This window comes from Cebidichthys violaceus, unplaced genomic scaffold (assembly GCF_023349555.1).
Source record: "Cebidichthys violaceus isolate CVI_PGR_0920_01 unplaced genomic scaffold, fCebVio1.0.p SCAF_23, whole genome shotgun sequence".
Lineage (NCBI taxonomy): Eukaryota > Metazoa > Chordata > Actinopteri > Perciformes > Stichaeidae > Cebidichthys > Cebidichthys violaceus.
Window position 1 is genome coordinate 3,421,578 of NW_027176406.1, and position 12,324 is coordinate 3,433,901.

At 39.3% G+C, this 12,324-nt stretch overlaps 1 protein-coding gene across 1 annotated transcript; it reads left to right on the forward strand.

Moving 5' to 3' along the window:
* The first annotated feature begins 2,253 nt into the window (after nt 1-2,253).
* tcap (titin-cap (telethonin)) lies at nt 2,254-4,153 on the forward strand. The gene is made up of 2 exons (XM_068718991.1): nt 2,254-2,577; nt 2,845-4,153. The coding sequence occupies exons 1-2, from the start codon at nt 2,426-2,428 to the stop codon at nt 3,233-3,235; spliced, it is 543 nt and encodes a 180-aa protein (XP_068575092.1). The 5' UTR covers nt 2,254-2,425; the 3' UTR covers nt 3,236-4,153.
* Nucleotides 4,154-12,324: the final 8,171 nt, after the last annotated feature.

Below are 12,324 nucleotides of genomic sequence, written 5' to 3' on the forward strand. Positions count from 1 at the left end.
AAGAATAATTTGCATAACTATCTGCAATCCGAGCAGTGATTCCACGGAAACTGTGGCATGAGAGCAACATTGTTTTGCAGTGGAAACAAGGGGGGTCTTCAGTCTGATCCCTCATGTGGCCTGTCGCCAGTGTAACCATGACTCTCATTCTGATCCACAAACATACCTGTCCCGCTGGGACTAGACCGGGTTGCAAGTTGGAGTTGATGTTGTTGATTTTGTGGTTATGTAAGAGAGACACTGCTGAGAGCAACCTGCCAGCACACTGGCTCTATCTCTCTCTCTCACACACACACACACACACACACACACACACACACACACACACACACACACACTGAAATAACTGGTAACTCTTGACTCTAAGGTGCCAGTATGAAGCACAAGTGTCAAGTTGAAGATTGTGTGCAGGAATCAATAGAAAGTTCACTTTCGCCTCAAGTTCATGTAACTGCTAAGCTGTGTAGGACTCTTTAATGTATTCTTCTGTCACAAAATAAATGTGACTTACTCAAACTTGTACTTTCACAACATTTGACCTTATTTACCACCTCCTGACAGGCCTGGGCTTCATCGCCGCCCCCCCCCCCCCCCCCCCCCCTCTCATTCCCACTCCCCGTCTCTCACAGACAGCTCATTTAAATGCCACTTCCCAGCAGCCGTGGCAATACTGTTATGCACAACACAAAGTTCTTCCCAGTCCGCCGTGGCCTGGTGCAATTGGAGGCAGGGATGAGGACGAACTAACCCTCCACACCCCTGGCTTCATTAGCGTAGCACGACTCACACAAAACAGCAAGGAGGTGACAGCCATCTGATGTCCTACTGCAGTTTTAGAAGGTGAATACCTCAATCATAACAAAAACTCTGTGTACTGTCTACTCAAGTTTACAATCTTAGCACTGAGAGACCTTGTATTGTGACTTATTAGGTTTCTGAAATAGTATTTCATGGTTGCCATGGTATCATAACATGACTGAAGGCATGACCACAAGGATGCCTTCGGTGCTCTTGCTCTCTTTCCCCTTTCTGACACTGAGCAATAATTTAAATATGCAATGTCACCCTGCTGACAGGGTACAGAGAGGAGGTTGAAATATTGACACACTTGACAGGCAGAGAGAAAATAGCATTTAACTGATACATGAGATATATAGGGCACAAATACTCAGAGAAAATGACAATGGCATATATTTTAGCTTGATGTTTTGATTTGATGTCATAATTTGGCACAAATATAGCAGATTGAATGCATTTTTTAACTACTACATGTGAAAGACTGTGTGATTGATCTTGTCATCAAGATCATTATACCTTATGTTGTTGTGTGTGTTATCTGATCTCTGGTGATATCAGTACCTGACATGGATGAATGAGTCAGAGTCAGGGACTGGTAGTAACATCACACCAGCAGACAACTGTCAGGTTAGTGTTTGTGTGTGTGTGTGTGTGTGTGTGTGTGTGTGTGTGTGTGTGTGTGTGTGTGTGTGTGTGTGTGTGTGTGTGTGTGTGTTTCACAGTCTGTAACCTGAGTTGATTATGGCTTGCACAGCTCTCTGTCACTGAGGTAATGAATCACTGGGGATGGAGCTCTCACTGCTACTGGCAGCACGCTGCAATGACATTTAATGAGGGGGGTTGATATTGTCACAAGGCACAGCTGTTGTAGAAACTCCCTGTGAACTGTATTATGATTTTAAAGTCAGAAGGATGTGACAAGCTACTCCATAAAGCTATCTAGCTTTTCACCTTTTATCTCCCAGTGACAGACCTGTTGTTTCTGACGCACACATATTTAACCTACTGCCTGAAATATCGTCTGTGTATGAAAAACAGCTGCATCATTGTTATCTTTCCACATTAACACAGTGTCACTTGCTGCTTCGTGTACATCAGGACCAAACCCTTATTAAGTTAAGAGTCCTCTCCGAAGACTAAACCTGTTGTGTGTGTCTGTCAACATGTTTGTATAATACAGAGTGTCTCCATGATACTTTCCCCTCAAAGACACCACGATCCCAGCTGAAGTGGAAAGTGTTGGGCTGAGTAATTACAAAGAAGACCGGGCATGCCCTTTGAGAATCAGGGGATCTTTACCCCAATCACCCCTTACCCCTCCTCAGAATTTGGGCTTCCAGCTCTTAGGGAATGAGACACGGAGCACTTGGTGTTGGATGTCAGTGCAGACTGATTGTAGAGTGACAACATGGATCAGGAATAGCAACAGAATATCTATAAAAGGACAGACCCGAGCCCAGACAGAGACAGCACAAAGAGATAGTGGGAGCCAGGAGACACAGCCAGCTGAAGCATCCCTGTTCCCTTGAACAAACAGCCTCCTCACAGACGCAACACCAAACCTTAAGACTGATCAACAAGATTGACTGGAGGCGATACATCCGAGACAGATCTTCCCACAGCAGAGATGAAGCCAGTGTGTACCGTCCTGGAGAAGCGTAACAGTGGGGTGGTGGGAACTGAGCTGACCTGCAGCGTACAGGAAGAAAACAAGGCTCATAGAGAGAGCTACAGCGCTGACTGGCGTAGTGTCAGTCTCAAGACTCAGCCTCAGGACAGGTGAGAGCTCACAGACCAAACAGAGAACATTCCATGTGTCATCAGTGGATGAGTGGTAAAAAATCTATTTCTATTAATTACATCCTGGCTGTGATTAAAAATCGTCCTTACCATCATCAGGATGGATTGAGAACTACTTACTCATCTACTTGGCAATTCTTGGTGAAACTGTTCTCATATTGGAAGGCAGTTGTAGTCTAATTACGAAGGTAAATCACAATGAGTGATCCCACAGTTTCTAACAACTTTTTTCTCTGATGCCCGCAGGCAGACAATGAACATGAATGACGATTCTCGTAGGGAGACACTGTCCCGGCAGTGGCAGGCCCGTTCGCTGAAGCAGACCTGCCCCTCTGGTGTCTTCAGAGTGGGCACAGTGGAAAGAGGGGTGAGGGAGCACCAGTTGCTGCCAAAGAGAAAAACCCTCCCCTTGCCCATCTTCACCCCCGCAGAGCTGGGTGTCAGGCTTGGCCGTGGAGCCCCACACACCGAGGAGGACCTGCAGCCCTTCCCCACCCCAGACGGAGCCTGTCCCAACAAGAAGACCGTGGACGAGATCACAAGAGACCTCCCCCCAGTCAAGCCAACACTCATGGAGTTCTTCAAAGCGCCCAGAGACCTTGGGCGCTCCATGTCTCAAGAGGCCCAGAGAGGGTGAAAAAAAAAGAAAAGAGAAAGATGGGATGTTAAGGAGAGACAAGTTGGGTGACAATTGGGAAAGTATAGTCATTGAGCTGGGTGTGTCAGGAAAGAGCATGACAAGATATATATAAATTTATCTCTAGTGACATTCATCAAAAACCTTAAATACTGTAGATCTCTAGCACAATCTGTGTTTCTTGGAGAGTACAACACCAGTCATTGTTGGCTTTTGGTGGTCAGTGGTATTAGAAATGGTTATGTTAAGGCATTTGCATTGTGATGGAGAGGAGGGGTGTGTGTTCTCAGCTGTGTCATGGGCTGATCTCTGCCTGTGCTGGCCAGCTGGTCTCACCATATCTGCTGATCTCTCGGTGGAATAACTGCAACCCAACAATTTCTTAACCACACTGCAAACAATTTCTTTTGTCTCTATTTTGTAAGTAATTACAAGTAGTAAGTGCAAATATCCTCATAAATGAAAGTGTTCTTGAGGTTATCAGACCTACCTGTAGTAGCTGGTGAAGGGATGCGATGACGCAGAAAGTGACAGATGGAAAGATGGAAGAGACAGAGGGGAAGGGGAGGGGTGAGGGGTTGTTGGAACATGCCGTGATGTTGGTCAGTCTCTGATCTCTATGAAGAGTACAGAATGTTTTGGCTTGATCAGACACAGCGGTTGTACATAATGTGTGTTTGCGTGTGTGTGTGCTGGCTGACACCTCTAATCAAGAGGACTGAAACTAATAACCTTATGTAGTAAGTGATCTGCCTTGTTAGTTGAGTGCAGCTCATATGTATCGTATATGCTGTATATCTGATAGAAGAACAGATTAGCTGAGAATAGTGTTGTGAATGAATTTGAAATGTCTGCAATCATGTTGAAATACTTTCCCTAGATATTTATATTTTATAATAAAATCCGAGCTGCCCTTCACTCTTTTGTCACTGTTTTCTTTTGGATACAGCATGAACATTTTCTATTTACATTTAATGGTGATTAGAAAAGGCTTTGTGACACAGTAAGAGTTTGGTGAATGACACAATACTTAAGATAAAATATAAAATATAAGCCTGAGTGAAAAGTAAACAAACCTTATTGTAACCATGTTTGTAAGTATTTTGGCCAGGCCGTAACAGCTGTGATAAACTGTAAGGACTATCTTGTAGCTTTAGACAGGTTCATCACTGTGTAATAGATTGGATTATGCTTTATTGATCCCTAGGGATATTGGGTTCTGGACAGGAGAAAATGGGATTCAACAAAGAAAATATAACCAGACAATGATATGATGTGAAAATAAATTAAAATATGAATGAATAAAGAACATATGCAAATAACAGCAGCAGTAAAACATAAGAAATGCATTTTTGGAGGTGTCATGATGCCAGACAGGCTGGAATAAATAGCTGGGTATCTGTCACCAATAATTTGGATACATATACAATGTGAGAGTGTCCTCCACCCTCTGAACAATCCCCACTTCACCACTTTACAGCCCTCATTTATCTCTCATGTTCCACCACCTGTGTTTGTTTCCAACACAGAGCGCACTGTTACCCTGTTGGTGTGCAGTGCTTTACTGGATGCACTGCACCACCTCCTCCTCATTTACTCTAAATCTATATGCTCAGTCTAATTTATCAGTTATTACTTCTGCCATTTGCGGCCCTTCTTTAATCTCATTCCTCCTCTGATTTGTCTCATTAACTCCTCCTGACGTATTCTCTCTCTCTCTCTCTCTCTCTCTCTCTCTCTCTCTCATGTCACTCTCACTTGTGTCTCTGTGATAGGCAATGTGTGGTGGTTTGATATTAATAGCTGGGTAAACATTGGCATTACCCTGGAGACAGTGAAGAGGCAGCCAGATTGGCACGTCCCTCCCATTTGAGCTCTTAATCCAAGTGTTCTATCGGAGATTTTGGGTGTGCTTCACCCTTCACACCCTATCTTTATAATTATACCCTTCCAAACTGCGGCATAAATTCTGTGCTCCCTGCACTGTCACAGTACAATACAGTTTTCAAACTCCAAACGAACTTTGAACCCTGAAACTATTTTCAGTGGGTGCCAAGAAACTGAGATGTTGTGTGTTGTCACAGACAAACCTTGTAAATTGACACTGAAATTCTTTCCTAGGCCTCAGCTGCCTCAACTACATGGTTCTGGCTGTATTTTCCCATTTGGTAAATCTGCTACTGCAAGCCAGTTACTGCAACTCAGAATTTGCTTACACTCTGCATGATCTTAACACCTTTACCTCAGATGAAACCGGTGAAGAAAACATGTAAATACCTTTCTTATTTAAATATGTTAAAACTATTCAATGAATTACACTACATGAATCACACTATTGTTGTGCACTTTTCAGAATTTTGTTGCTATTGTTGTCGTCACCTGCAGAGATGGAGTAGTGTGCCCTCTCATCCTTCCAGCTTCTCATCACAGTGTATTTAAAGACAAGGTCACACGGTGTTGCACAGCAATAGATCGTATGTGTTGTCACACTCTTACTATGTCATACAGTGCTATGTAATGGACTACATCAGCACTTTAGCATGCAGAGTAACTGTGAATGCTTATCAATACAGAAATAAATCTTGCTTGATCTTTGCCATCCCACTTAACATCTGCTGCTGCGCCCTAGTGGACACTTTGAGTAATGCAGGTTGAAGAAAGTAAAGGCATAACAATTGCATTAGCATAGAACAATATTGTATTTATTTGGCTGTTTCACCTATCGAAAATGAACAAAATGTCAAACGTGAATGAGAAATTATGATCTTTGTGTGAAGATGAATGAAGATTTTTTTTTTTTACCTACAGTTCCCATACAAAAAAAATATATATTTGGTGAGTGAACTGATTGTCCTTCTCTCTTTTTCTCTGCTTCTGCGTCAGCAGCACTATTTTTCTCTAATCAAAAAAAGGATCGAAAGCATCTGATTAACTCATATCTTCAGCCATTCACAATCAAACGGCATTATAGTCACAAGCATCTTTCCCAATCAGTACACTTCTCATCACAATTACTGTAAAGCCTGTTGTTGGCACTTCTCTTGTCACCCAGCTGTGAAGGGCCCCATGACATCACAGGAGCGCCGTGTTAATTGGCTATTGGCTGGGTGTTGCTCTGTGGTTGGTTTTACCTGCTGCAGGCGTGACGTTGACTCCTACACTCTAAGCGCTGCTGGGTGAGGGAAACACAAGAAAAGAAAAATAGTAATGTGTGTGTTACATCTCTTATGTGTGTATAAATGGGCAATGATCAAAGGCCCAATGCCAACTGATACAGTTATATATAAAACACAGTCTAGTGTCTTCTTTAGTATACAGATAATAATAATAAAGCCCCAGATGCATAAAGTTACTACTCCTAAACCTACCTTGGGATTTTTAAGTTTGAGTCCTAATGACTAGAGGTGAGAATGGAAAGCATTTCTCTTCATTCAGGTCTCATTTAGTGAGAAAAACGAACTAGTTGCTTAGTTGTGATTTTTAAGGCTATATGCACACATCTTCTTTTTCTACTTTTCTCATAGTGTTACTAAAAAGCCCAAGTACAGCTCAGACATGAAACATCCCATTTCTTGCTTCTCTGAACATCCTGTCTCATAATAAGTTTTGGTGAGCCGTACTGATAATTTATGTGTTGCTATGTGTTACATGGGTTGAAATCTCAACTAAAGATATGACAAGCCTAATAGACCATCTCTAAAAGTGGACCTTCTAACAATGGCCCCAGAAGCTCATCTGACTTGAATAGCATTAATGTCCTTGAAATCGATTTCTATCAAGTTTTCTTAATCTTTGCAATGTATTTCAATCAAATCGACAACATAACACCAATTTACTTGAAATAAGGTCCTGTCACACCTGCAGTAATTAACGCCCATGTGTCTTCAAAGCTTGAGAAAGTTTGAGCTAATTTAGGAATGCTTTTCATGGACTAATACACAGATTGAATCTGCCTGACACAGGGGAGTCTCTGAAGAGAAAATGTCTCCTGTCTTTAAAATCGAAACCTCATTTGCTCTGTCTGTCAAAATGTAACTTTGGTGCCTGCTAAAAACCTCTATATGGCCCGGCCAGCATGTGATGATTCGATACAAACTAATAATTAGTTTGATTTGATAATCAGATTTATTTCCTCTAGTTTGCAGTATTATTCTTAAATGTGCATGTGACCTTTTACTTCATCTTACAGTTAATTATCTGCACCAACAGTAGCCTAGAGGTGAAATGTCACTTGGTGCAGGTGGAAAAGCCAAATCTGTTGGCAGCAGAAGACATATGGTTTTAGTGGTATTGAGTAACTATAGAAAGGAATTCTAGATTAATGCATGACATAAAACATCACTGGTTGCTGCTGTTATTTATTATTGTTGTACGACTTAAGGTCAGTGGCTGATAAAATAGACATTAATTGTCTTTTGCTTTGCACCACTCTTCAAGTGTGGTAAATCTAACGAATAGCACAAATTTAATGCCATGTGGTACTGATCGCCCATGCCTCTCTGCAATTTGATTGGCTGTTTGCCAGTACTATCGCCATTGTGGCGTTGGCAAACTTTAGTATTTCTTTAAAGAAGTTAGTAGACTGACGGTCACCACAAACAATATGGATTATCTACCACAGAACAAATGTTAAAGTCTGCCTTTTTCCGAAAAAAATTGGGATTAATTCAGCCCTAAGCCTATTTGTAGGCCTCTCCTCGAAAATTGCATACCCATAGTAAAGAGAGTGTATTTCGTCTAAATATAAGGTGTATTTTAATAGTTTTGGTATTTTAGAAAGCTAACACTTGTGAGATTTGTTCAGATTTGTAAATATCAGTATATATGTTACTGGGAGTACATTAAGATGGAACACAGCACAAATTGAAATCTTTTATCTCCGCCTATCAAATAATCAAATTTTGATAAGATATATTTTTTTAATGTTGTAAAGCTCAAACCTCTCCCAGATCATAGCCCAATAGGTTGAGAGTCTCTCTGCACAATTTTTTCTTTGATAAAGTGAAGCATTCAAGAGCTAGAGAGGTTTGAGTACAGAGATTTCAGCCGAGGTCAACCAAAATGTAATTTTGTTCCAGCTGTTCCATTGTAATTTTATATAGTATATAATTATATATTTCACTTCTTTTATGACTAATAGTGTTCAATCTATCCATATGCAGCAGTTTGGCATCATTTAGAGAGCCTGGATCCTCTCTGAGCCTGTTTATGTCTGTCATCCATGGGATTTTCTCATCTGGCTTCCAGTCCATGTCTCCTAGCTCAGCCTATGGTTGGTCGATTTCAGTCAATGGACCCTCCTTAGAAGAGTCCACAGAATTCAACAGACCCATCATGATTTTGATTGACAGAAGCATTAGCCAGTAAGGATTAAAACCGTGGCGTGTCGCCTGAAACGTGCATAAAAAATTCACGTTCCCGTTAGCTTTGTGATGCTAAGTCGGAGAAGAGCGAGTTATGGCTAGAGATATGTGATATTGTGATAAATCTTTTATTTGCGTATAATAGTTGTGTAGAATGGTGTTTGGAGTTTGTAAAAATATCTTAGATTGTTTGTTTTACCCAGATTTTTTTTTTTTTTTTATATATATATAACATGTACATATTCATAAATTGTACACATGCATAAATGGACTTTTTTCGACAGTAAATGCTACAGCGGACCCGAATTTGGGTCCGTCGGGCTTATCGGTGCCCACCTGCCGCAAGATATTGTTATCAACCAAATCTCTGTTAACAGTGGAGTTATCAGTGGATAACTTTTGCTTGTTTGTTGTTCCAGTGTCTGTTCGGAGCGAGTGAATGGTACCAACAGGCTTTCAGGGTCTGAAGCATCTTTCTGAGAGGATTACCAAACATAACAGCAGCAGGACAACGTGGTAAAATTGGTCAAATATTGTTAACATTATACCACATTGACAGCATATTGAGACAAGAACCTGCTAGTTGAGGAGAACATGCATGTGCCTATCGGATTACTACTTGTTTTAAACATGTGTGTAAAACGTGAAATAGATCATTCATTTATGTCAAATTGAGAAGTGGTGTATTTTTCTAGTTTGTCCAAAGTAGTTGTGGTCCAACCATTTCATCCACTTAAAACGCCTCTGACCACCAGTAATGAGTTTTCATATGAAATGTAATGGACATGCAGGAGTTCTGATCACCTATCTCCGTGTGGAGGAGAAGAGGTGGGTTTGGTGTGGTCTGAGGCAGCAGCCATACACGTAGGGGCAGGTGGGCAGAGATGGGCAAAAATACGTACATCAAAATATATTTTGATACAAAGTACAAAATACCCCTCAAATAAATGTATTCAAATAAAATACAAAATACTGGTGCCAGAAAATGTAACAAACTACAATACATGTATTTTGTATTTAAAATATAGGAAATACTTTTTTCTGGATTTTCCATTTTTTCACAATTTGGTGTAGCAGAGCATTCAGGTTTGGGCTATATAGTATATATATATATATATATATATATATATATATATATATATATATATATATATATATATATATATATATACACACACATATAAATATATATATATACATATACACATATAGATATAGATATATATATACACATATAAATATATATATATATATATATATATATATATATATATATATATATATATATATATATATATATAATGTACACAAAGCTCTGGTGAACCCCACAAAAAGGAAGAACAGTCACAGAATGTCAGTGTAATTAAACAAAGCTGTTAAAAGACAACAACTTGATTGATTATATATATATATATATATATATATATATATATATATATATATATATATATATATATTGTATTATGGGACTTAACAGCCCATAAACTTTGGCTTTGTATCAACAAGAAAATATTCATCACATATGAATAGCATCACACATTAGGCCTATATAGTATAAAAGCAAAATATAGAATTAAAACCAGTTGTACACAGGTAAAGAGCCTAAATAAATGACTGTACTGAGACATGTTGTCCACCTGGCCAACTGTAGAATGTATGACATAATAAAACTAAGAATACTTTCATAATATGCCTTTTAAATAAAATGAATTGGATATTTAATGTTTTTTAGTTATTTTTAACAAATGGACATCTACTGTCATAGCCTGGCTAACTGTGAACTATATTATCTGCCAGTAATTGATATTATGACATTCACATTGAGAAGATACGGCATAACTTGTAATACAGTAAGATTAGATGGTCAGACGTCTCTTGATAAGGTTATCATGAACATACAAGCTCCCAATCTCCTTCTTCCTATAGCTAGCTACTCCACTGAACTTGCTAAACACTAGCTATGCACTAGCCTAGACAGCATGCTAGCGACATTAGAATGTTAGCATCGATCGCTAGCTTGATATTATAACCGTCACCATGTATATACAATAGGTTATGTTTTATCAGCCCTATCAAATACAAACTACAAAATACTCAAAAGTAATTGAAATATGTATTTCAAATACAAGTAATAGAAATACTGCCCATCTCTGCAGGTGGGTAATAGTGGTGGTACTCTTGAATTATGACCAGATCTCTGGGAGCCTACATAGTGAAGGAGAACAGCCCAACATGATTTATGAGCGCACGACTAAAATCATTACAAAGTTTTCACTACTTAACTGACACTATCTTTAGTGTTAGAACTGAAAAAACTGACTTTTTAAGGACTGACAACAAGGTGAATTATTTACTCACAAAATTATAAATGTTATATTTAACAGTTTTATCCAACAAAGAGACTCAGCCCTCGATTATGTCCATAGTTTTCCAGTTCCATTCAACAAATAGGAGTTCCATGCTTGTACAGCCCAACAATTCTATGCAACTCACTGTTGATGTCTTGAAACATAAAACACATCTGAGTTTCAACACATCAGTGAGGTGGGAGGAAACTTTGGAATTTGGGACGCTATCATAAAACCTAACATTGTTTTTACATGTGGATTGGAAAAATGTGATATTGTGGGTGAACACAATTCACTGAACAAATTAATTTTCTGTGTATTTTTTTCTATTCCAAAAGTCAATATCCATTTTAATGAAATTTGACTCACTTTATGGAATGAACTGACCCTGATCCTTGTCTGGTACCCACCTCAGGGCCCGACGGAGAGCTGGAGTATCCGAACGAGCTGAGAGCCAATATGGTGATGTTATTCATGATGACCTGGTGCATCTGGGCATTCTGGATCATGATCAGCTCAAGGTCTGCATATTGAGAATATTATACACACACACACACACACACACACACACACACACACACACACACACACACACACAGCACACAGCACAATCAGCACTATCTGACTGTCCTCTGATTGTCTAAGCTTTTTCATCAGCCGGTTATTCTGTCCTCTTCCCCGGTGGGACCAGATGATTAATCCACATTGTGTCAAACTGAGGGGGTGAATGCAATTTGTTCGGCAATGACTCACCTATATTTTACTCCTTCCAAGCAATTTCAATAAATTTTTTTGACCCAAGATTTAAGAAAGTCTTTTGAAGTTACTATAATTCCACTGTCATTTCAAAACAAATTTTATAAATGTGGCTATATATGTTTTAAGAAATATTTGTCACCCTGATAAATTATTAATGCTTTCCAGCCAATATAAATGATATCTCTGGCCACCAGTTATTTGTTAGCTCAGTGATGCAACGCTCAGTAAGTCAACAAACTTTGTGATATTGAAGGAGTTATGTCAATTTCATAAATAATAGAGCAATAGTGTCAGCTAATGTTAGTCTGAAGACTATTCATTCAACAAACTTGTGACTCGTTCAAATGTGACGGCTGGAATACCCTGGTCCTTATCTTTAACATTTCCAATAACATCCAGTTACTGTATCCACTCTGGTGATATTGTCAGTATTGTCACCTTCCATAGTTCATCCACATATTTAAAAAATGAAATTGTTCAATGTTCTGTCCATGTTCAAAATGACAGCTCCTTAATAAATCCAGAAGCCTGACAGCTAATGTGCAATGACAGTCAATTTATGTTAAAGGTATAATAAACATGATCATATCAGCCATCAAGTGTGGTTGTAACAAATAAT